Here is a 26,984-nt window from a genome sequence, read left to right as displayed (position 1 = left end):
TTTCTATAAAATGCTGGAAATACAATTAGTTGTATCATTTTGGAATCTCAATGAAAGAGGCATGAATATTTTTTTACTATTTTTTTACAGGTAACCATAGTTTTTCACACCAAGTTAGGTTAGAGCCAGGAAAAAATTATCAAAACAGGAAATTTGAGTTATATTTTTATTGAAAAAAAAACTATAGGTACATGCGCCTCAAAAAACATAAAAATATATTCGATACCGCGACTATCTAGGAATACTTTTCAAAAAACAGATTGGAAAACTGCCCTCATGAGGAGTTTTACCACGAAAAAGAATGGTAAAGGGTTTAATTTTTTTGAATTTTTGAAAATCTCGAATATCTTACAAAACGAGAGACTTTGACTACACATAAAGAATATTTTTCACATAAAACTTAAAACCTATCTATCCCAATTCGGCTTCCTCAACCTCTGAAGTGCATATCGCATATCGATTCGGATGAAAATGAAGGTCTTCCACCTAACTCGCGAGCAGTTGCATAAACAGATTCAGGAGGACAGGTAGGAACCATACCTCCTCGGTAATAATCTGCCGAGATGGAACAGAGAATTCGATAATTCGGAGGTTGTTGACCGGCTATACCTAACGGTACCGAAGAAGTACCTCGTACTACCGCTCCTGCGCCGCGTTACCATCGTCATGGTCAAGTTTACCATCCCATCATCGTCAGTATCGTCAAGACATTCAAGGAGGTTGAACTACAGTCGATATGTCTGACATCTCCGAAGACACGCGCTAACTAAACACCCCGTGTCGCACCCCCACCCCAGTTCGACAAGTGAACCCCGAACTTTTTGAGCGAAATTGTGATACTCTGGCTAACCCGTTTTGTGACAGTTGGATTAACGTCGTGTTGTGATTTTATTTAGGTGTAGTACCAAAAACTGTCAAAATTTTTTGGATACCTTGGATTTTATATTCCCCTCCGAAGGACTGTCACGAAGGTAAGATAACAAGAAGACGCAGTGTGCAGGAAGGAGCAAAACAGGAGATTCCTTCTTGAAAATTATTCATCGAATCCAAAAAGATACAGATAATAACAAACAATGTTTTGAATCTTGTTATCAAGTTAGCACTCAACTCATATGTGGAATATTCAATACAAAACAATATTTCTAACGATTTATTCTTTGACATCAATTCGTTTGACAATAATTAACAGAAACACTTTATTCTTCAATATATTACATATCTAGAAAACGAAGTAGATTGCTTGAATCTCACTCAAAATTGACTCTCCATGACCTATCCTTCTTAACACTGTGTTGACAATAATAGACATGACCTCCTTTTATAGCAGTTAAGTTCCCTAATTGAAAGAACTGTCATAAAAAACCCACCAGTTGAATTTGATTTACAAAATTGCATTATTCACATAAAACTCCGAAAACGAAATCCAAAATGGTCCTCTGGCGGGTCCTTGATCCTTCATTTATCCCAATAAGTTTGATTATCGAAGCAACGACCAAAAAAATTAACGAATCCAACAGGGTAACAATATGATTCGTACGTTATTGAAACCTCCAAGGTCCCCGACTATCATTATCCTTTTTCGATCGTCTATTTGGATGTTCCGCATGATGTAATCAACTGCGAGTTCAACACCTCCTCAATAGTATTGAGAAGGTTGGACTCGACAGACTCGATTGTGATCTCATAAATCAATTTTTGCCGATCGTACATACAACGGCTATGAGGTAATCGAGATTGTCATGTTCGATGATTCTACAAGAGTTTTGACCTTCGGGATATGAATCCTGTAAATTTTTTCCGTAGATGATTTCACTGGGTATCGCTCTCATGAGACAATAAAGAGTTGAATGGAAGCAAAGAAAATATACCTGAGGCTATTGAATACATTTTATTTTTATCAAATACATAACTGATTTTTTGAGAAATCAAAAACTAAAATAACATTATAATCACAGTTTCACAAAATTCTCAGTAGATGATATATAGAGTTGACAATAATTGGAAATGCTAGATTACCCTATTGAAGTTTTGATCTTGGTCATGTGCATGCGGCTATGTTGTTAACGCGCAGAATCACTGATGTTCTGCTGTATTCAAACCTGCGCACTGAAGCATCTTTGCTAGTCTTGTTATCTCCCACCAATAACCCTCAAAAACAGATCGATTGGTTAATAGTTTCAGGAGATTTCAGGTTCGCCAACATTTTCTCAGTTTCCTCTTCCAATGGATGACATTTCTTCCTGAAATGAATAATATATAAGGGCAACTTTTTTGTTATGATAAGTAGGACTGGTTACAAGACAGAGACGACTATATTATAATTATGTCTTTTATAGAAATACTCGTATACATTTGAGCTTTTAAAACATACACAAAGTGTGTATCTTCCATAATTTTCGTGGAACTGTCGTTTGAACTGTGTTTGTCTTGCTTTTGAAAATGCAGATTTGAATTGACAAAAAAATAGCGGTAAGTACTCCAGATCCCTGAAAACCAAGGGTTTGACGAAGGGTAAATAATACATCCACTCTTGTCTGCTACTCCACCAGTCACGCATAGATTTACCGTTAGCTAACCTGTCCATTGAAGTAGGTACTAAGATTGCCACATCATCATTTTCAGTCGCCTATAACAGATTTTTTTCTAGTTCCATAATAACAGATTCGTGTAAAGAATCTGCAAAGATGTACCATCTGTGAAACGTAAGATTTAAAAAATCCCAATTTATAAAAAAATTGGACAGGAAATCTTGTTGAAATTTATAACTCAAATCGAATACGTGGCATGAAAGTATATGCAAATATTACCTTATGAACTCTAGAGGTTTTTAACAAATAGAATAATTGAAAAACAACCATTTCCATAGGTTCTTTGAATCATTGATATTGGCAGATTTATTGGGAACTGATTTGTGTCCTATCGTTTACCTTCCTCCACAAATTTGAAGCCTTAGATTACAGTTATGTGTTGTTTTGCTCATAATATTCTTTCTGAATATCTGTCATCATTTCTAATGGCTTCAATTTCACGAAGAACCGTTGATAAGGGTGAAGACTGAGTCTTTCTTATTTTAGTTGAGAAATATGACCCCCACTTGCACAAATATCGCAAAAATCGGCATCTTGCAACCTCAAAGTTCATTTGCTGGACTTGATGTGTTTGCGGAAAGGATATATATCAGCGAGTGCTCATTCTTGCGACTTCCTCAGCTGCCAATTGTTTGTTTGGGGCACTGGTAAACCACCTGAGTATTGTCAGGAGTATTTCAAATCCTAAGGGATAAGACAGGGTTTAACTTCGGGGATGTTTGAGAAGCATTCGAGCATATGTTGAGATGTCAATGTTGGTGGCATTTCATTGCCGATTATTGGAGTGCAAACAGTGGAAGACGGACGGTGCAAATTCCAACCCTTCAGCAGGCTAGATTTGATGTCACTAAGTAGTCCATCATCGAATCTTTAACAGTGGACTCTCCATCAAGGAAAAGCTTTCAGAGTATGAATATTTAAAGCTTTTTTATTGGTTCATACGGTTAGGTACTATATGATTGTTTGAAATTAAGCGACTGGATTTTGACGAGCTGAATTCAATAAAACTTTAGCCACATTGAAATTCCAAAGTTAAGTCTGGAGGCTAGATTTTGTGTTCAGGGTGGGTTCTATCTCAAATAATTTGACGAGCTGCGAGTTCATTTGAAGTGGTTTGAATTTCTGAAATCCATTGGTTTGGAAATGACGCCACTTTGATGTTTCAATTTTCAAGTTTATCTGGATAATGTTAATTGTTTATTATGCCCTAATTTTATTATGATTAGGTTAGGTTATGGTTCTGTTGAGTTAGGTTTATAGCAAAACATACGAGGGTGTTGATGAATAGAATAGATAATTACTTGTCGAAAAATAGTGTGAGTCTTTCATATATACTTTTTGGAGAAACTTCTGATTACATACAGCACCCTAGGAATGGGATTGTTGATTTTTTAGGAACAACTTAAAAAGTTTCAAATTACTTTTCAGATGCCATCTTTGTGGAGCTGTATCTAAGCAGGGAGTGCTCAAAAGAATTATTTGAAAGACCTACATTATACTTTGACAAGTACCAAAGCTAAGTCAGGTGCTGTTTTTACTTTATGTGAGAGTCTGGAAAACCTATCAAGGATGAAGGGCTGATATTCGTATCGAACTGAAAAGGTGTAAGGCTCTGATGCCATTAAACGTGTAGTCTTTCGAGCCCCCAATTTTCCGGCATCCAAAATTTCTCCGGAATGTTGGCTGTAGGTCAGTTCAGCGACGTCACAAAGACGAAAATTTCCAATTCGTAAGGTGTAACTGTATGGAATTCGCGAATCCACCAAGTCGATGACTGATGGCTCGGCCGAATACGTAATGCGTTTGCAGTTTTTCTATGTGTTACTTCTCGCCAATTTGTAGGGCACTGGGGCAGGTCAGTGAACTTCCAGCGTCGGTCGGCGGAGATAGCTTTGTTCTTGTGGCTCAGAATGATCAACCTGTCGGTATGGATTCAGCCGATTCGCGAAATCCGTAATTTTTCTCAAAAACCGCGAATTTGAGCGGAAATTTCAGGAGACCTTGTTTGTTACGAACGAATCAAGCTATACAAACTTAATTGTTTTTTGTGAAATATGAATATGAAGAAAACTTTCTTGCGAATGAATATTTAGGGGTGGCTTTTAATTTTTATATGAATATATTCTCCCAACTCCAATTAGATCTTCTCCTAATGAGCTTTTATCAATTCGAGGTCGTAGATTAAGAATATGCAATTATTTTTTTTCCAAGATCAGTATTTTGCGGAATAAATCACTTTTTGTGGAAAATTTTCAAAAATTTGGTCAACTTTGAGGTGCTGTAGCAGCCAGAAAAATATAACTGAACATATGATGATTTTTTCTGTGATAGATTGGTTCTTTACAAATAGAAAAACCAACTCTCTTTCATCTATCGCGAACAGTTCAGATTTTATGATTTTTTCCGCGAAGATCCAAAATCGCGAATTTTCCATCGACTATAAATTGAAAAATAATCGTTGTAGCAAAAATCTGTTTGCATATTCTTAATCTACGCCCTCGAATGAGTGCATAGAATAAATTTGGTTTTGATCAGAGCACAAAAATTTTTTTCGAAAAAATCGCAATTTTTCCATGCATATGTATGGAAAATTTGGCAAAAAATCTCATCTCTCCGATTTCCACCAAAAATGAACCACCGACCAAATCGAGGGCGTAGATTACGAATATGCAAACAGAATTCTGCTGAAAGGATTAGTTTTCAAGTTATGGTCGATGGAAAATCGGAAATTTGGGACCTTCGCGGAAAAAAACATAAAATCTAAACTGTTCGCGGTTTCCTTTGCAAATGGAAAGAGGCACTTTATATATGATGATTTTTTGGTCATAGATTGATCCTTCGCGAATAGAAAAAACCATTTTTCATTCATCTATCACGAACTGTTTAGATTTTATGATTTTTTTCGCGTAGGTCCAAAATTTCCAATTTTTCATCGACCATAACTTGAAAAATAGATTCTTTTAAAAATATCTGTTTGCATATTCGTTATCTACGACCTCGAAATAGCCGACAGTAAAAATTTGGTTTCGATCGGAGACCAAAATTTTTTTTCTGAAAATTGCAATTTTTCCATACATATGTATGGAAAATTAAAAAAAAAAAAATTTTTCTCCGATTTCCACCAAAATTGAAGTATTCACTGAATCGAAGGCGTAGATTACGAATATGCAAACAGAATTTTGATGAAAGGATTAGTTTTCATGTTATGGTCTATGGAAAATTCGAAATTTTGGACCTTCGCCGAAAAATCATAAAATCTGAACTGTTAGTGGTAGGTGAATGAATGTTGAATATTTCTATTAGCGAAGGATTAACCTATCAGCAAAAAAATCAGCATATGTCCAGTGCTATTTTTCTGGGAGCTACAACTCTTCAAAGTCGACCAAATTTCTTGAAATTTTCAACGAAAAATGATTTATTTCCCAAAATCCTGATCTTGGAGAAAAACTGATTACATATTCGGAATCTACGACCTCAAATCCATATGAAAAAAGACCCGAGTCGATAGAACTTGAAAAAAAACTTCCATCACATGAATAATTTCATGAGGCATGTGGTGGTTATCGAAAAAAAAATTAACATCGACCTATTTTCACCTTGGTCATTTTTCTGATTATTTCGAGGTCGTAGATCACGAATGCACAGGGGAAGGAAGTGCCCGGATTATTAATTTTCGAGAAAAATACCGACTTGCAGATAGACGTATCATACGTAAATCTGTATGATCCAAAACTTCGTTCATTTAATAAGATCGATCAGGAAAAACTGCGTAACTCGATAGACAGCAGGAGTCATGAACTCTATTATTGCGTATCACCATCCCAGCTTGTACAAACAAATTTACCTTGATCTTCGTCATTCACCGAGGCCGTTGATGGAGCCATCGAACTCAAAAGCCATATGTTCCGGTTGCAGAATTCAGCGAGCTGTGGCAGCTTTCGTAACTCCAGACAGGTCTGGGGAACGGTGGGAGAAGGCGGAGAGTATGTCGGTTATTGAACTTTTGGTCTCAATGTTGACATCCGAGCTAGGCCGGCACATTCACTAAGCATTTCCTCATTCTTGATAGTGCGGAGTTAGTCCCTAAGTAAGGCCTGAATTGAATTGATTTTTTTTTGAGTTTTGGAGTCGCAAATAAGCCAATTTATCGATTCGAAGCCCAACTATAACTCCTCATATCACAGAAATGGGTGGAGATTTCGAGATTTATGGTGGTATTTTGCTTTAATCTGTGAGCCAATCTGTAACTTTTCATAAGCTCACAGGAAAATTGCAATTCTGGACGGTTTTTAGTGGTCTGTAGCTTACAGGAATCCGTAACTATTTACGATAAGTAGTTCAAAGTGACGCTGTCAATGAGATAGTTACAGAAACAGATTCATAACTCAGAACGATCACCCATCCAGCTGCTGAACTCTCCCAACGATGCTCGAATAGCAGACAAAATATTTTCCAATTCCCCATATCTAAAATATACATTCGATCCAGGAGAAAATTGGTGGTCTGTTTTAATATATAGGCTTGAAGGTTCTTGGGTTCTTGGATAATTTTAGCGTCATATGCCAAAGAGTTTCTGAGATATTTAATTTCATTTTCATTTGAAAGTTTAGACAAGATTTCGTGTTGGTATTTTACAACTTTTCACTGAGGTTTTATTAATTGTATCAGTTTTATCTCAAATATTAAATTTTTTTTGTTGGGGTCTATAACTCCGAGACCATTGAGCGGATTAGGCCAATTGAAGAACTGAACTGGCACATTTCTACCCTTATATCATCCTAAAAATTTCAAGTACCAAGCTCTTTCATTCATCATTTGAATAGCAAATGCTTCTTACTTTTTCCAAATGGAAATCCTTCCCATTGTCGTCGTTGCCACCCCAAAATAAGTGATCGATAATAATCGATGATTCAAATCAAACACAAAACGAACCCCTCGCAACAATTCTGACTAGATAATAACATCGTACATCCAACATAACGGTCCACATACACTGGACACGTCTAGGCGTCCATATATCGCGTTCTAACCTTCAACGTTTCGGTCCACAAATAGCGTATCCAGGTCAAGCTTCCAACTTCCAACGCCTTCGTCGACTCGACGGTTGGCGGCGCCACCTTCGCCACTACTCAACGTAGCTCCCACCCTTCCGCTAAGCCGCTTCCTGAATGGAGAGAGTGATTAGACAGTGCGCATCTCTGGCTTTGGCCTCGAAAGATAGCCGGTGACCTACACACCTTGACTAGGCTCTCGAAATTGGATCAGTGTCAATGCTGACTGTCCGGGGATGTGGACGGTTCGGATTTTGGATAATTTGGAAACAGGAAGGCCAATTTGTATATGTCTTAGTCCACTTATTTCCCTTTCTTGAGTTCTGTGAGATGCTGCCACATACTTACCCTGGAATTGAAGTCGACAATTAAGAATTTGCTTGAGATGAAAGCCAATAATGGAGTTTCCGTAAATCTTATTGTTATCTTCCGATAGAGCCGTTCTCGTGAACTGTTAATCGATATCGGATCCAAGAGCTCGTCGACTTGCGTGCCGGTTACCATGGAAAGTGTTAGGCCAGGTCACTGGGGGTCAAACCCGGACCTTTCCCATTCATCCGGATAGTCGGCGAGGTTAGTCACCCCCAAATTCTGTTTTGTTTGTCAACAATATCACATGGAGACGGCAGGAGAGCTTCTGCACGCGCCACTAAAACTCTGGGAATTACGACAGAAGTAAACTTTTTCATTTGAGATAAGCACACAAAGATTTGAAGAAGAGTTGAGTCATTTATCTGTCTGAAAGGACGCTTAAAAATTTCTTGCACCTTGTTGATGCGTTGAATAGCTTCGAAAAGCTTTCAAAAATATCATTTGTAGGTTCAGAGTAGCCTAAGGGTTTCAATACATTTCCCAAGAATCTCTACATACTTCAAAACGAAAACTCTGATGATCTAAAGAAGGTTATAAATTTTTTCCTGCCTGGTTTCAGAGATTCTCCATAAAAAATAAACCGTCTCCTCAAATTTCCAAAAATATGAAATAAAAAGGGTTTTTTTCGATAACTTACAGAGTAAATTTGGAATTGAAGTAAACATGTCCGAGTACGTATTTTTTTCTCAATTTTCCTCCTGCTGAGCAATCTTATCAGTCCCCCCACCTCAAAAAATGTATCTTTACCCTGAAAATAGATCTTGTTCACGAGGGATCCACCCAAAATCCGAATGAAACAAAATAAAAGTGAAACTGCATGGCAAAATCGATAGCAGTTCAACGGCCTCTTGCAACGTTTATCCAGGAACAGGAACATCGCAGTTCTAGATCTAGAACGGGAGGGCTAGAGCTGTTCCTTGTTCCACTTTTGGCTTTACGACCCACCATCGGTTCAGGTTAACGGCCTCAGGCTAATCATAACATATCGTAACAATCAGGAGAAACCTAATTTTCGTTTTCAAGGGTTTTTAAGCTCGAGAAAACACTCTGTTTACTCGATATGGACTCGAATTGTTCTAAATATTAGCTCATATTTCAATATCTTCGAATTTCAATCAATTACCAAGATTGAAATTGATATTATCCGATAAATCCAGCAGGGTTGCAGAATGGTGCATGCGCAATTCTCGATAATGACATAATTCATCGATTTGATCGATCTAATCGATCATTTTCATGATTCTGTCTCAAATTTGAACCAATATCATCTCGGAGGAAGTTCGACAGAATTCAATTGTTCAATAATTAAATTGCTCCAAATAAAAATTTATCGAGGTTGCAAATTGCCGAATGCGACGGTGTCAAATTTTCAAATTGTCATCGATTTTCGAATACTACGACTTAATCGATACATTTTAATCGTCACTGAAGAACGGGCCCTTAATTTTAACAATTTCAGTTGAATTTGTTGTGGGACACGACCTGGGTTCAGCTGAAATAAATTTGGCGTTTCCAGTTTCCCGGAGTTGAGCTAGGGAGGGCGTTGAACCCTCATCGATCTGACATGAAGAGTTTCACTTTTGTTTTGTTTGAAGCTGACGATGCCCTGACATCGACAGATAAATTGGAATTTCGATAATTGATATCTGAAAGAGGATACATGGAGGAATAGTTCGTGCATGACCAGTTTTGATTAAAACACATTGGACACAATTTTATTGAACAATTATTATTATTAAACTCAATATTCACGATATGAAAGAAGCCTCTTTTAGTGAGTAAAAAATCGAAAAATCAGACAATTTGTCACTTTCCTCAGTATACGTCATAAAATATTCTGAAAAAATTAACTGATAAATTACTCTCCCTCAAATTAATTCGAGATTTTAACCGAAATTTTAAAGAAATATGGAAAGTATTTCAGAGGCATATTGACAACAACATCGTAGACACACAGGGTTAAACAAAAACGAATATTTATCCATGAATAATCAAAGATGATCCTTACCTGCAGAAATCATTCAAAAATTGGTTCCTTCAATAGATTTTACGATGATTTCTGATTTTTTCCACTAAACTACATGACCAATTATAATCTCACTGCTCTCCACTACACACATCATGATCTGAACCAGATATCACTATCATAACTCTATTTATATCGAATTTTTCTACGTAGTAGCAACTATTATTGGGATAATTGTGTGAAAAATTGAGTGTCGGAAATATTTTACGTAACAATTGGAATAAATGGTGGATGCGCAATTTTCTCATTTATTTGGGTACATCTCAGAACCAGGATGAAATTATGAACATTCAGGTACAATCTATAATCTAATCTAGGTATAAAAATAATAGGAAAATATTGACAGATAGGAAAAAAATTATGTTAAACAACTCTGATGTGATTGCATTCAGATAAATTTCCTATTTTTCTGTTACCTTCAGATGAGAAAGTTGAAATTGAAAAACCATTATGGTCCTTTGAAATATTTCTCAAACCTGAACCACAAAAATATTTCCAACCAATATAAGATTGGATAAGTTTTGATTGAGTTCTTCACTTGTATCCAGAGCTTTTTTTAAAGATGTTGTATCATATTTATAAAAATCCTTGAATAAATTATGTACATTCGATTATATACAATTACGGTACACAATTACTGCTGCAATATTGAAAACGACAACAAATCCTTACCTGGTTGCAGTTCAAACAAACAATAATACTGTTTTGAATTTTTGCTCATAACAGGAAATAAGGACTTACTTCATTGGAATAGTTACTGCGTATTTCAATTGACGTTCTGTTTATCTAGTAGATTCGTGCTATTTTTAGCTGAAAAAAATGCGGATTTCAAGGCCAAAATAGAACACTTCTTGCAGATATTCATGGTGACTTAAAAAAGTAGGACCAAAAGAAGTCAGATTGTCGAAAGGTGAATATTTTTACTTTTTCTTCTGGAAAGGGTTGAAATTGTATTGAATTTATTCAATAAATCAAAACTTCAGTTCTTAATAAATTGAAAAAAAAAATTAGTATTTCAATATGATGATTTTTAATTCATTACATTGAACACACGTTAGGGGTGTTGGTAGAATTTTTTTTTTCATTTTTTTTACCCAAAAATAATGAAAATTCGAATGTACGTTCATCGAAAGCTCTGCAACTATCGAAAGAGTAAGCATTTTGAGCGATCTGCTTCAAGGTGGCCCTGATATCCAAGTGGCTACTTCAAATTAAATGGAGATTAAAATTTTATTATTGCGTCTAATCGTGATGTTTTGACAAAATGCAACTACGAAAATGGATAGGTCAGCGCACATGGCAACATTACTTGGAAACGTCGTACAACGTGCAACGTTGCATTTCCCACAACAGAATGTGTTGTGCTAGGTCGGAGTCCAGACGTTCCAAACTGTGTCTGTGTTCGGTGCATTTCCACGGATTTTCCGACTTTCTCCGGCTAGTGAAGGTGCGTAGAGCGTGACTTGATTTCAGACACACGCACGTGTGGGAATCCCCTCAGAATTCCTGGAAATGCGGAAAGGAGAATTAATCTTTTCACGCCGAGAAGTCCGAATTTTTTTGGCAAAAAAATTTCTGGAATTGCGCATAAATTTGAACAGTTTTTTTTTCGATGAAAAGCCAAAACAAAACAACAATTTCAAAACCGATTTCAACATGTTTCGTTTGAGAGTAACAGAAAAAAATGATGAACAAAATTTTTTCGTCCAATACTGAATTTTTCTTCTGATTCAATTCAAATCATTCACTGATTTCAAGAAATATGAGATTATATTAATGTATATTCAAGAATTACCCTCAAAAATTTAGTATTTAAATGATATATGGGGTTAGTCAAATTCAAATTAAATGATATAGAATAGATAAAATTTCGATTTAAATTGTTAAAGGCTCAGTGTAACTATCAAAACATCAACACGAGTAGGTACTTGAAAGAGTCTTTCAAACAGCTCTGAAATTCGAAATGAACATAATTTCAGCAAAATTCATACATATATCATAGATGTATCTTTACTTGAAGCGAAAATTATTATATTAATAATCAATGAAAACCACAAATTTTCAACCTTTTTTCAAATGAGATTGGCATGCATAAATCTCAACAATATTTGTTGTCCTTTCAATCTTCAATCCATACCGAATATGATGTTCAATACCTGAATTTTCAATTTACAGTTGAAACATTTGTTGATTCCTCCCCTAAGAAGATTCGAATCAGGTCAAAGAATTACATAACCTTATTTGAAATTTGATGAAAGCTTACACCCTATATTGTGAAATGGAAATACCTGTGCTTTGCCAACATCCATTTCAGTGAGATCTTTATCATATTTTCCAATTGTTTTTCTTCTCATTCTTGATGAAGTACTTGTGATTTTCCGATACTTCCACACAAGCTCTTCTTGCCTCCATGCTTTCAGCAGTCTAGACAAACACAAAAATGAAAATGAAAGGTGGTAGTGAAAATTTTATTGATTGATCTATTTTTAGAATTGAAATTGCACCATTACAGTTTGTCGCATTATTTCGATTCCTGTGAGTTTCAAAATTCATTGTGAGGCAGAGAAAAAACAGTTTTTCACTTTTAGCTAGAAAATTTTCGCAATATGTCACTTGGAAATGGTTCGATATCATCAAAAGTGAAATCCAAGATGGCGCCTACTGCGTTTCCGTTTCAGACCCCGCTGAACAGCACGCCCAACAAAGAGTCTATTTTGAAATCGCTTTGACTTTCCCAAGGTAATTTGAGATGTTTGTTGATTCTAGTTTTGGACTCATTGTAGATTACATAGTTTTTATTTATTCTTAATCTGTCTGCTGATTCACTCTCCTACTTGAGGCCTCAACTTTGACCTTTGCAATATTTTCGGATCATTTCTGATCATCAATTGGCTAATATGACTTTGTTTACCGCCTAGAGAATCATGTACTATTTTTCCTAGCGATGCATGTTAAAATTTTCCATGGTGCATGTTGGAGCGCATATTTATAGAAAAGTGAATTTCAAGTTCGTCTCAAGGTTATGGAATTTTTATTTCCACAACATTATCATTGTTTTTCACCAATAATTTCTGAATACTTTATTATTGTGATACTGTAAACAATCGATTTTATTATCCATGTTATGGCTATTTACTGCTTGACCTTGACTTTTCGATATCGAAATCAGGGTGGCTTTTCGTGGGGATATTTTTGAAAATATCTATCCAATGATCAGACCATGACTTTTTCGCATAATATAAAGTTAAGATTGAAATAACCGTAATCTTCTTTTATTTTAGGAAAAAGATCGGTTTCTTTCTCAAAGTCAGATACTTAGAAGATTCAAAATCATTCTCGATTGGATCAAAATATTATATAATGATATTCATTCGGTTCAGAGGTTATCATATAATTTTTTTCTATGAGTAGGAGTCGCTTACTTCCTCGTTTATTTCGATTTTTCATGATCAGGATAATGCTGGTTGTGTAAGCAAATTTAGAAAAATAATATCTGATAACCCAATAAAAACATAGCAAGAGATCTTTCCAGGAAAAATCAACTGAAACTTTGATCGAGTCCTTTATGTAATCCTGTGTTATTCTGATCTAGGATTCGAATTCTCATAATTTTTTTCCACTTCTAGAGCCTAGAAAAATTCGTCATGTCAAAGGTTTTATTAATACAATTTTCGAAATATTAGCCTTGTGGAATATGGCACAAGAAATCCAGCCTGGAATGCTTCAACTAATAAATATTGCATAATAGAGATTGAAATTGTTGTCACTGATTGAACTAAATTCATGCACTAGGGGAGTAACTCCGAGAAACAGAAAAAGTAAGGTTGGTTGCAAGGACTTTAGTCAGATTGCATTGGATTCTTGTACCAAATCTCATCGATTTATCTGTAGTTGCTTGCATTCGATTGGTTTTTATTTTTGGAAATGATGGACCAAGATAGAAGGGATTAGTAAAGAGGGAAATTTGGAAGTGGTATATTTTTGAAAAGGAGTAGGATGAAATATCACATGTACTTTACCTTTGGAAGTGGAAAACGTTTGATAAATGAAATTTCAGATGGAGAACACTGGGTATCTTTATGTTATGAAAGGATCCTAGTCTCTAAGCTGAGTTGAGCAAGATTAGACGCAACAAATATCAGTCTGTCGATGAATCTGATGCATCGCTCGTGCTAACGCATCAGTTGCACTTCTCGGAATAATCGCAGTACAACTATCGCATTATGAACTTGCATTTTCTAATAGTTTTAACATTGAAAGATCAGTCGTGGCAGCAAACGTTGCCAAGGTCTAAAGGCGACGAAGATAGGATATGCACCGCAAAAACATAACGCACTTGCGAGTGAGAACGAACACTGCGTCATACTAATGTAATGCAATGCAACCTTGCACTAATATTAGTGCTGAATTAAATAACTTCAAACCGACGGAAATCACCAAACTTTTCGAGATGTTTTATTCTCACGTGAAAATGAAACAGTGGTGACAGTTAACTGAGGGGGAAGGGGAAGATTCCCTGATTTTCGATAGGAATTATGAAGGTCAGTTACGGAACCTTCTCGGCTCAAAATCGACGAAAAACTGATGTGTATTAATAAGCTCGAAATTTGCGATTAACGATTCAGCCCATTCAAATTCTTGATGTATCGAATCTAATTGTATCTTTTTTTCTTGCAGGACTTAAATGCCTTGAAGAAAAACTGCAATCTGTACAGGCTACAAAAATGCGAGAGGTAAATATGTGTTCATCATTTCGACGTTGTGCTATGCAAATCATTTTCAAGCAATTTCGGAATTAAATCTTTTCACTGCAAGTTTGAAAATCAAAGAGGATAACCATTTGGAATCAGCTATCTAAAATGGCTATATTCAAGTATATTAGGATTTATCTCCTTGAGAACGAGATTTGATGCTCTTAATGTATTTCTGATTGAGTCTTCCATAAACTACCCGATCATTTGAGCTTATTTTAAATCCACCACTGTGAGAAGGATCTTTTGCATATATTTTCCAATTTTTTTCAATTATGTGGTTGCTCTAACAACTGAGCAATAATTATCTTGAGAGATCAAGACTTTTAATAATTCTCCATCATTTTGAATTATCTCGTATACTTGGATCTTATCAGTAGCCAGCATTGTGGTTTTCTTTATCTTTTCATTTTCATCACATTTTCACTGCTCAGTTTTGATTGAACTCAAGTCAACAATTTTTCCAGGCGTATATTTGCAATTTTTTTTTAATAAATTACCGTAGTCTCAGCCGAATTTGATCTAATATTGAAGCATGTTTGAACCATTGTCTATAAAAGAGAATTTTGTCCTTAAATGACTACTAGATTTCTATACGTAATCAGGGAAAACATAAAATGATCTACTCGAATAAATCAGATAGTAAAGGTCAAATGTCAGAGGTAAAAACTTCGACCTTTAAGGGGCTAAAGTACATTTTATGAACATTACTATCCAGCATGCACATTCATGTAATTCTACTTCTATAAAGCTAAACGAAGATATCTTCAATGGACTCACAATAAAATATTCGAGCAATTAGCAAAAATTTAAACAAATACTAATGATCTAACAACGAAAATGATCTAGCAAAATCCTACACTGACTTCATTAGTCTTGTCCTTTGGGACACTTTTTCTGAGACATTCAGAGCACATCTAGCTGCTTTCGAAATTAAGAAAAATGAGATAAAATTCAGAAATCTTCAAGAATTAAGTTAGAATGTGTCATTTTATTTTTGACAGTAGAAACTTAGAAATTGTCAGTTCAAATACTTAACGTCTAGAATATGGGCTGAAAGCCAAAAATAATTCTTCCATGTTTTAGTGATAATTTTGAATGTGGTTTCATGGTAAGTTTCCTTTTCACAAGGCCAACCGAGAGATTTGATATTTTGAACTTAGAATTGTTGGTTTTTCAATAAATAAAACCTCATTCATCAAATCGATTTATTGGTGAAGAACAGATCAGAATTCGAACCGCACCAAATGCTAATAAAAAATGTTTCAGGACGCAATGGAAGGCAGCAGAATTCATTGTTCTGATGACCTGAACATCGACAATATTAATGAAGAAGATTTCGAGAAATATGTGACTTTCATAGTCCCTGATGTTGACGTTGATCCAAATGCCTCTGATAGAGCTGTCGCATCTCTGCCTAGGAATTTGGTATTGAAGCCTTCTCAAGCAGTAGATGTGAGTATAACCTGCTACTTTGTGGTAAATTGAATTTTGTGAAAAAATTCACTCGAAACTGGTTCAAATTGAATTTGAACATGGGCGATTTTCTTTTGATTAATGAAACGTTGATTACAGGCCTGTAATGGAGTGTGGAGCACAGGATACATTCCTCGTGGAACAAGATTTGGTCCTCTGAAAGGACAAAGTATTGCCAAAGATGAGATACCCTTTTCTGTGAATAGGAAATATATTTGGAGGGTAAGTATGAAACTATCATGCTTGATAATTTTCATATCGAAAAGCTTATCCCATTTTTATTTGCCTTTTCATTCAATTCAACTTAGTGTTCTCTGTAGTTTTGAATGTTAATATTTGTATAAAAGTTGTATATTTGATATTGTAGATGCAATTAAAATAAAATACCCTGCTTTCCTGCAATCAGTATTAATGCTGCATGATGTTAAATTAGCTTTTTTCGCTTCTCGATAATGTTATTCACACTTGAATTATAGACAAAAAATTATGTATTGAACAGCGATCAGGTAATAATAATACTATTGAAAATGAATTATACGAAATCACAAACTTGAATTTATCTTATGAAAATTGATATTTATTTTATTTTTCGTTCTTCAAAAAATTATTTGTTCACTGAGTATGCAGTTTCATGAAGATAGTTCGTTTTTCATCACAATTTTTTTTATTAATCATTTTCATTTCTTAATTTCCAACATTTGAACTTTACGTTGAACATCTTCGGAAACGGTATTCAGGTTCAAAATGACCCTAAAAAAATTGTTATTCTGTTCTAACAAAATTATTGATTTTCGTTCAGGTTCAACAAGGCGGTTTTTACAGATGCTACACTGGTGAAAAGGTACCTTTTTTCTTCTTCCTTGTAGATATTTTCGCGAGCAGCCATGTAAAAATGCTGTTAGTCGTTGCCTTATGATCATATTATGCCAGTTTTAGTGTTTAGGTTGCTTCATTTTGCTAACACGGCACTTTTAACATTTGTTGTATTGAAGCTTGAAAAACCCCCAGCTTTTCTCCTCGTTTTCATGTCGGAAGTGGATCTAATTGTTGACTAAGTCATATATTTTCGCGATATACAGGGTGTCTCAAAGAAAAGGAAGCGATTGAACTATCGGCATTCGACAAAGATCCTTAAACAACAGGATTTCAGTCGTTGATGATCTAGCTTGTAAATAAGCTATAATTTACTCTCCATTCTCTATCTACATTTTGAAGGAGTGTCCTTTATTTCAACAGAGTGATTTGCTTGGTGCGTTTTTGGATTTTTGCACGATGTAACTGGTTAAGTCTAGATCTGTATCTTTCACATTGGGACACTATAATTTTCGCGCAGTGCTGTTTTTCGTGAACGTTCTTGGAGCTAGTCGACCGTTAGAAGAGTGCTATTTTTTGGTCGAAGATTTTGTTCATCGATTTGAATATTTGTTAACTATACGTTTTATTCATTTCAATGTCGAATTTTTCTACGAACAATTCCCATCCGCTTCCAAACAATAGTATAGTAATTAAATTATAGATCGTATTTTTTTTGAACATCAACATAATCAGATTCTTCGATAGGTATATCACACCAGAGATGAGTACTATTACATCGATTGTTCCGACGTTTTGACGGCCAACTGGATGAGGTATGTCAGTCCGGCCACATCCAGAGAATCTCAAAATCTGATCGCTTGTCAACACAAGATGCATATATATTTCTACGCTATCAAACCGATCCTACCCAATCAAGAGCTCCTAGTTTGGTACTGTAGAGAATATGCCGATAGACTGAACTATCCAATCACTGGAGATCAGATGATTGTGAGACTACGTGAGTATGGTATGCTTTCAAAATCGACTGTAACCATATTTCTTTCCCTAACACTTCTATTTGGTTATTACAGAAAAACAAGCCCAAATTAACCAAAACCAATCGGACCATCAGGTTGTGATTCAACACCAGTCACTGATCGTACACTCTATCCAGCACCCCTTACAAACAATAAGCATACATCACCATACTTCAGAAATAATCACCCAAAGAAACGGCATGGACTCGCACCATGAAGACGACGAGAGTGGCCATCATCATCTCAGAGAATCCATGAGGGCCGATGACGAGCCACCAACAACACCTTGCGACCTGAGTCTGCCCTTCACAGATTCAATGATGGGGGACCAACATCTGGTCTCCAAGCATCACCTTCCCGAAGTAATGACGATGAGGCAGCACCACACAGAGATGGACACAGCCGAAACAGTCGTCGAGGATTTATCCGTCAATGCTCCGGTCATCGAGGATTTATCGATGAATCATCATCAGACCGAGGATTCCCCTGTGCAACGCTCTGGAGCCGTCATTGTCGAAACGGCAGATGCTGTTAACGAAGATGACGCAGCCTACGAGATGACGCCGTCCGAGCTACCTGAGGGAACGGACGAGGGTTATCACAGCAACATGTACCAGGAGGAGCCACGAACTCCTCCTCCTGAGGATTCCAGCGACTCGGAGAGCGAGAACAACTACGTGCTCGACTTCAGCAGGAAGACGTCCGGCGCAGAAACGGCGGTGATACAGCCTGTTTCCCCCGAGGAGTCGAAGAACGAGTACAGAAAAGTGAAAATCAAGATTTCCAAGGCGTACAATTGCAAGCCTTGCAAGAGGACGTTGGACGACGAACCGACCAGCAACCATCAAGATGAATCTACGATAGTACCTGAAGCCAATAACACGCAATTGACCACGAGAATTGTGAGTCCTCCTAACACCGTTATCGTGTACGATTCACCTCCATTAGAAGTTCCTATTTCCAAGTACTACGAAGCTGATTCGAAACAACCTAGGTTGCTTTCTCCCAGGTACTCCCCGCCCAGTTCCAGCATCTTGGAGAATATCCTTTCGAGGAATAGAACGGACTCCAACAATAACGAGAACGTCGAGAAGTCACCTTCGCCTACTTCACCTACTGAGATGGCGTACTCGTACAAGAAGAGCCAGAGGTATAGTGCTGTGAGTCCTGACTCCAGTACGAACATAGTCACGGTTAGAGCTCCAGCAAGACCTTCAAGTCCTTTGTTGATGAAAGTGACTTCAAGCTCTTCGCCGGAGCATCAACTACCCGGGTATCAAGAATACAACAATCCGTCACCGCCCAATTTTTATACGCTCTACAATTCGCCTCCTTTGGTGCACAGTTCTACGTCGCCGACTGGTTCTAATTCGTACTCTCCGCCATCTTCCACCAACGGTTTCATACCCGGACCACACCACAACACCGGAGGTTTAGTAATACCGGCTCAACATATTATGAACGGTAATATAACGCACCATCTCTTAACCCCCCTGACTCCTCTTCAATCCCACAACGATAGAACATCCCCAACTTCGTCGAAGGGTTCGGAGGAGTCCTTGAGTCCAACTGGTCAGTCCAGGGGATACAAGAGCCTCGGATACCCACTGAGGAAGAAAGACGGCAAGATGCATTACGAATGTAACGTCTGCAGCAAAACCTTCGGTCAACTCTCGAATCTGAAGGTCCATCTGAGAACGCACAGCGGAGAGAGGCCGTTCAAGTGCAACGTATGCACGAAATCCTTCACCCAATTGGCCCATCTCCAGAAGCACCATCTGGTGCACACCGGCGAGAGACCGCACGAATGCAACATCTGCAAGAAGAGGTTCTCGTCCACCTCCAACCTGAAGACACACATGAGACTGCACAGCGGGACTAAGCCCTACCACTGCGAACACTGCCCGGCGAAATTCACGCAGTTTGTACATCTGAAACTTCACAAGCGCCTCCATACGAACGAGAGGCCGTACATTTGCGCCACCTGTAACAAGAACTACATCAGCGCTTCTGGGTTGAGGACGCACTGGAAATCCACCAACTGCATGCCTCAACACAGGGAGAACGAGATGGAGGTCGACTCTTTCCACAAGAACCATTCGGAGAATTCGGAAAGACATACAGGTAATGTCGTTTAGGTCTGTTTCGGAGCGTTGGTGTTATAAATTATGTTTTTTTTTTCAAGGATTAACCGTTGGGGTCAACGATGAATTGGCAGAGAATCGTAGGGAATCGTTTGAGGTTTCCAGCAATCAGCCGACGCAAATGGTCAGCCGGGTGATGAATCCTGGAGTTTCTAGGGTTCAGGCTGTCAGCCCACACTCCACAGGTATGTATTTTATTTGACTGGGTGACTCGGGTTTGACAATGAGCACTTCTAAGTTCCAATGAACTCCAGTATCTGGGATGGCTTTAATTTTCTGCGTTGGCTAGCAATGGCTGGAGTTTCATCCTTCTTCTCACATAATGTGCACTCTAATTTCTGCCAGACGTATTTTTACTAGATGCTTCCTAAGGCTACAATGAAATCCAATAAGGCAGTGTAGCATAGGATGCTTTCTGATATCCAGAAGCTTCTCAGATCTCGCAGTGTTAAAGTTCATTCTTGGAGTTTTCCAGCCTTGGAAGATTCCTCCAGAGTATTTCACTTCTGGTTTTTCCTTCTCCTGAAACTCTTTCTTATAGTTTTACTTCTTCCCTGGCGCTCTTCTTTTACTCCTGGTGACTGGAAGCCCAGGCTGAGCAGACCAAATTATTTTTGCCTACTTCTTTGAGTTTCCTTCGGTACTTCCATATCATCTTAGAATTAATTTCTGAAAAAATCTCTGTAAAGATCTGTTGTTCTCTACAGTTCGCAGTCCAGTTCCAGAGTTCTAATGTACTCCAGTGTTTGGGATGGCTAGAAGGACATTAGTATTTTCTGCGTTGGCTAGCAATGGCTGGAGTTTCATCCTTCTTTCCACATAATGTGCACTCTAATCTCTGCCAGACCTATTTTTACTAGATGCTTCCTAAGGCTACAATGAAATCCAGTAACGAAGTGTAGCATAGGTATGCTTTCTAACATCCAGAAGCTTCTCAGATCTCGCAGTGTTAAAGTTCATTCTTGGAGTTTTCCAGCCTTGGAAGATTCCTCCAGAGTATTTCACTTCTGGTTTTTCCTTCTCCTGAAACTCTTTCTTGTAGTTTCACTCCCTCCCTGGCAAATGTATTGTCCTCTTCATTTACTCCTGGTGACTGGAAGCCCAGGCTGAACAGACCACGTTATTCTAGCCTACTTCGTTGAGTTTCCTTCGGTACTTCCATATCATCTTAGAATTTCTGAAAAAATCTCTGTAGAGATCTGTTGTTCTCTACAGTTCACAGTCCAGTTCCAGAGTTCTAATGTACTCCAGTGTTTGGGATGGCTAGAAGAACATTAGTATTTTATTCTGCGTTGGCTAGCAATGGCTAGGTATGCTTTCTAACATCCAGAAGCTTCTCAGATCTCACAGTGTTAAAGTTCATTCTTGGAGTTTTCCAGCCTTATTGGGAGATTCCTCCAGAGTATTTCACTTCTGGTTTTTCCTTCTCCTAAAACTCTTTCTTTTAGTTACTCCTTCCCTGGCAAATGTATTGTCCTCTTCATTTACTCCTGGTGACTGGAAGCCCAGGCTGAACAGACCACGTTATTCTAGTCTACTTTGTTGAGTTTCCTTCGGTACTTCCATATCATCTTAGAATCAATGATGTGCGAGCTCAGTGTTTTGATCACAGCCTAACTGTCAGAATGTATCGCTCTGTCACATTTCTTTTTAGCTTTATTTCCACACGTCTTTCGATTGCAAGTATTTCTCCCTAAAAGAGGCTTGGTCAGCGGTCTAGCGAAAGTGAGCATCTTGGGTCAAACCCTCTCGTGGTTTTCGAACCACCCAGAGGATATTTTCAGATACTAGTTTGCCCATTAGTTACTCAAACTTTCGGTGATTTCGAGCCTCAAATCCACATTTTTGCAGATTCCTCGGACTTGAAAGAAGCCGATCACAAACAGGCCGAAACTGTGGACTACTACAAATCGCCACCAAGCCACATCGTTGAGTTTGGGGAGTCGAAGAAAGACCACCACACTGAGATGGAGTTTCACCCTCCCAAGGTGCATTTCATGGAATCCGCGGAATTCGAGAGGGAACAAGAGAAGGAGAGGAGAACCATCGAATACCACAAATCGCAACAGTTCCACTTCCTCGAGTCTATGAACTCGAAGAGGGACTACAGGAACGAAATAAAAGCCATGGATTTCCACAAGTCCCAGCAGATTCAGTTGGGGCATACAGTGCTGCACAGTGGTTTTTCGAGGTCCCTCTCTATGCCTCAGAGTCACCACCACCACCAGTATCACCGTGGTGGTAAGGAGACGAGACCAAGCGTGATATCAAGTTCCCCGCTACATATTATCGAGTGTACCTAGGAGAATCCTGCTCAGTTGTAGTTTTAGTTCTTGTTGAGTTTTTAATAATTTATTTATTATAGTTATTTAGAACTGATGTTTCGTCTGTACGGATTATACGTTCAAATTTCTGAAGATACTCATGTTTATTAGACTTATTTATTTATTATTTTTTGTTTATTCTGATATAAATGAGGCTGTGTTGCAGTTGAGGTGACCTCTAAACTGATAGATGGGTTGTTTCAATATTTTCAAATACTGATTAAGATAAAATAAGGGGCGTGTCTTCTTTTATTTTGATTTTTAACGAAATGGTGTCGAAATTGTTTTTTGGTTAAGGTTATGTTCACACTTACGTAATCTTGACTGGAAAGGTTTGTCATAGTTGGTCGAGTTGTTGACTTTTTTAGACTGATTTTACAATGAAGCAATATATGAAATTATTAAAATTAATACAGATAGAATGTTGAATTTACAAGTTTTTATATACGTGCTCATGTTTATTGCTGCTATTTTATTCCAGTATCCATAATGAGTGATCGAACAAGTTTATTGGAAATCTCAACAGTGAATGATATACGATATACAAATATTTGTAATATCGATATATCTTATTTCCCAATGAAAAGTTTTATCTCTACAGGGTGGTCCAGATCGTAACCAAGAAATTTTAACCACGTATTCTACATCAAAAATAAGCCCTAGTTTGTCATATGAACATATGTCGAGAAATGTTTCCTCCCCGAGATACGGGGTGTTGAAATTATAGAAAAAAAAATGTTTTTTATTAATAACTTTCACACTGCTTGAAATATTCTTATGAAATTTGAGACATATGTTTTGAGCGTCAAGGAGCACTTTTTGCATAATATCATTTCTTTTTTATTCTACCAGTGGCGTCCGTACTGCAGCGAGACTGAATATTTCGAGATAAAAAAATGATACGCCACTGGTTTTTCCGACGATAAAAATTACTATTTAAATCCTTATTTGATTTGGAGCAAATTCGGTCTCTTGACTTTTTGCTGTACGAGGCACCGTTTCCGGTTAAAAAAATCAGACACATTCTCATGCATGAAGAAATCGTTCACAAAAATAGTCTTATTATTATTACGGTGCCTCGTACAGCAAAAAGTCAAGAGACTGAATTTGCTCCAAATCAAATAAGGGTTTAAATAATGATTTTTATTGTCGGAAAAACCAGTGGCGTATCATTTTTTTATCTGAAAATATTCAGTCTCGCTGCAGTACGGACGCCACTGGTAGAATGAAAAATTAATGATATTATGCAAAAAGTGCTCCTTGACGCTCAAAACCTATTTCTCAAATTTCATAAAAATATTTCAAGCAGTGTGAGAGTTATTAATAAAAAACATTTTTTTTTCTATAATTTTAACACCCCGTATCTCAGAGAGGAAATATTTCTCGACATATGTTCATATGACAAACTAGGGCTTATTTTTGATGTAGAATACGTGGTTAAAATTTCTTTGTTACGATCTGGACCATCCTGTGTATCGTTGAATTTCCAATACTCTTTCCAAAGTTTTTTTTATTATATATTTTCCATGAAAATCAGTGAAAACGTGCAAGATAGCAATAAAGTGACGAATCAGATGATCGTCTAGAAATTTTTTCCAAAGATTTAGTTTCGAAGAAAATTCCACTGGTCCAGTGACTCATTTAATTTAGTTTGTACGAAATTTATTGTCTGTGATCTTATTTTTAAAATTATTATTTAGGTATGGTTCACTGGCGACCGCGTTTTCACCTTATTGGTACTTGCAGATCTCCCATTTATGGTTCCTGGATTGAAATAATTTTGATTTGATGAAAACTCGTCTCGTTACAGCAAATAGAAAAATATAATGTGCGATATTTTTTGTCTGGCTCAGTGTAAAACAGTGAATTTATATAATAAAAGATATTTATATATGTATATGGTGCTTGTAAATCTAAATGTGTAAGAATTTTACTCGAAATTGAAATTTATGACACTTCGAACTTGCTTAACAGTGGAGATAGTTCGTCTGCTTGCAGAATCAGTATTATTGAATGAGTTCAAATCGTACATTTTTCTTTTTTCCATTTGTAAAAATTTCATCTGGTCCTTATTCTTATTTTGTAAACTTTTTTTGTACAGTTAGGTACCTACAGATGTTTTATTGATGTATTGTATAAATCTTGATCATCTTGATATTTTCTTGCCTTTGTACATAAATTTATTTTGAGCATTATTCTTGAGAGAATGTTTCTCAATTCGAGATCAAATGGATATTGGTTCAAAGTGTTTTTATTCGATATATCATTGAAGGGTTAAAGTAATGTGAGGTGCTCTATAAAGAAAGATATTTTTATAAGGCAAAATAGATACGGCGCATTTCACTAATGGTTCAGTTCAATAAGTCAGATACATGAACATTATTTATCTCCCTCAGATTGTAGCAGTGCTCCCATACTATAATAGTTAACTGTTTATTATTTGATCCTTTTCGTTTTTATTCTCGCATATTCATGAATTGGGTGGGTACCTCGAATCAAGAAAACTGTTACCTGGTTTTGTCTTCTTTCTGTTTCGTGTTTTAGCGTTAGACGTTCTTTATCGTACTTTTCTTTCATTCACTTCAACCATTTAAATGTTTTGAAAATACTTTGATAAGATATGCATGTAAAAATGTTCATATTGACTATTAAAACTGTCAGGAGTTCTACTTTGTTTGTCTTTATACCCTGGAAAACGAAAAATCCTCAAAACATATCCACATTTCTTGGATATTCTGTCCATATGATAATCAATTGTTGGGGTATCCCAGAATATAAGAAGCGAAGGATTAGATAAATAGAGAGTTCGGTAGATAGAAGCAGGGCCGTTCCTGGAACTTTTTCTTGAATTTTTCAAATTTCGAACTTTATCGACCTGGGTGTTGTTTTTTTACTAACTCGAGGTCGTCGATTACGAACATGCAATTAGATTTCTCCTAAGATCAGTATTTTAGGAAATAAATCACTTTTAGTGCAACATTTCGAAGAAATTGGTCAACTTTGAAGAGCTGTAGCAGCCAGAAAAAATTCACTGGACATATGCTGATTTTTTTGGTGATAGATTGATCCTTTGCTAATAGAAATATTCAACATTCATTCATCTACCGCTAACAGTTTAGATTTTATGATTTTTTCGCGAAGGTCCAAAATTTCGAATTTTCCATCGACCATAACTTGAAAAGTAATCCTTTCATCAAAATTCTGTTTGCATATTCGTAATCTACGCCTTCGATTTAGTAAGAACTTCTATTTTGGTGGAAATCGGAGAGATAAAATTTTTTTCAAATTTTCCATGCATATGTATGGAAAAATTTCAATTTTCAGAAAAAAATTTTTGGTCTCCGATCGGAACCAAATTTTTTTTGTCGGCTAATTCGAGGGCGTAGATAACGAATATGCAAACAAATATTTTTTTAAAAATTTATTTTTCAAGTTATGGTCGATGAAAAATTGGAAATTTTGGACCTTCGCGGCAAAAATCATAAAATCTGAACTGTTCGTGGTAGATGAATGAAAAATGGTTTTTTCTATTCGTGAAAGATCAATCTATATCCAAAAAAAATCAGCATATGTAAAGTTCCTTTTTTCTGTCAGCTAAAGCTCCTCAAAATTGACCAATTTTTTCGAAATTTTCCACTAAAAGTGATTTATTTCCTAAAATACTCATCCTACAAAAAATCTAATTGCATATTCGTGATTTACGACTTCGAGTTAGTTGGTAAAATGACCCGGGTCGATATGGCTGAATGAATAATTTTTTGTTCGGTGGTTGAGCGCGGGTAAACACTAGTGTGGCAGACAAAATTATTCGAAATTTTTTTATTTTTCGAACTATATCGACCCAGGTCATTTTTTTGACTAACTCGAGGTCGTAGATTACGAATATGCAATTAGATTTTTCCTAAGATCAGTATTTCAGGAAATACATCATTTTTAGAGAAAAATTTCGAAAAAATTTATAAACTTTGAGAAGCTCTAACAGCCAGAAAAGGGACACTGAATATATGCTGATTTTTTTTTATGATATATTGATCCTTTGCGAATGAAAAAATCCAATTTTCATTCACCTACCGCGAACAGTTGAGATTTTATGATTTTTTCCGCGAAGGTTCAAAATTTCCCATTTTCCATCGACCATAGCATGAAACCTAATTCTTTCATCAAAATTCTGTTTACATATTTGTAATCTACGCCTTCGATTTAGTGAATACTTCAATTTTGGTGGAAATCGGAGAGATAAAATTTTTTTCGAATTTTCCATGCATATGTATGGAAAAATTTCAATTTTCAGAAAAAAATTTTTGGTCCCCGATCAAAACCAATTTTTTTCTGTCGGCTAATTCAAGGGCGTAGATAACGAAAATGCAAACAGATATTTTTTTAAAAATTTATTTTTCAAGTTATGGTCGATGAAAAATTG

General features: G+C 36.5%; 1 protein-coding gene and 1 long non-coding RNA gene across 14 annotated transcripts; one reads left to right on the top strand and one right to left on the bottom strand.

The window, feature by feature from the left end:
• Positions 1-688: 688 nt before the first annotated feature.
• LOC123310682 lies at positions 689-22,691 on the top strand. 7 transcript variants are annotated; one of them, XM_044894280.1, is made up of 10 exons: positions 11,396-11,484; positions 12,626-12,776; positions 14,715-14,770; positions 16,058-16,243; positions 16,364-16,486; positions 17,064-17,105; positions 17,825-18,086; positions 18,151-20,220; positions 20,282-20,425; positions 22,092-22,691. In XM_044894280.1, the coding sequence occupies exons 3-10, from the start codon at positions 14,762-14,764 to the stop codon at positions 22,541-22,543; spliced, it is 3,288 nt and encodes a 1,095-aa protein (XP_044750215.1). In that variant the 5' UTR covers positions 11,396-11,484; positions 12,626-12,776; positions 14,715-14,761; the 3' UTR covers positions 22,544-22,691. The 7 variants fall into 7 exon arrangements, with proteins under 7 accessions (XP_044750217.1, XP_044750211.1, XP_044750218.1 ...); XM_044894282.1 differs by lacking the exons at positions 11,396-11,484; positions 12,626-12,776 and adding an exon at positions 689-971 and having other exon boundaries at positions 17,825-18,077; XM_044894276.1 differs by lacking the exons at positions 11,396-11,484; positions 12,626-12,776 and adding an exon at positions 689-971.
• Positions 1,874-14,196, bottom strand: LOC123310683. 7 transcript variants are annotated; one of them, XR_006537395.1, is made up of 7 exons: positions 14,057-14,196; positions 12,326-12,461; positions 10,710-11,543; positions 7,826-8,288; positions 7,619-7,752; positions 6,433-6,671; positions 1,874-2,240 (listed from the first exon to the last, which is right to left on the bottom strand). It is a non-coding gene; the product is annotated as an uncharacterized LOC123310683 (long non-coding RNA). The 7 variants fall into 7 exon arrangements; XR_006537397.1 differs by having other exon boundaries at positions 7,988-8,288; XR_006537394.1 differs by having other exon boundaries at positions 7,619-8,288.
• Positions 22,692-26,984: the final 4,293 nt, after the last annotated feature.

This window comes from Coccinella septempunctata, chromosome 4 (assembly GCF_907165205.1).
Source record: "Coccinella septempunctata chromosome 4, icCocSept1.1, whole genome shotgun sequence".
NCBI lineage: Eukaryota > Metazoa > Arthropoda > Insecta > Coleoptera > Coccinellidae > Coccinella > Coccinella septempunctata.
The sequence above is the reverse complement of the archived record's forward strand: the minus strand, read 5'-3'. Positions and strand labels throughout refer to the sequence as shown.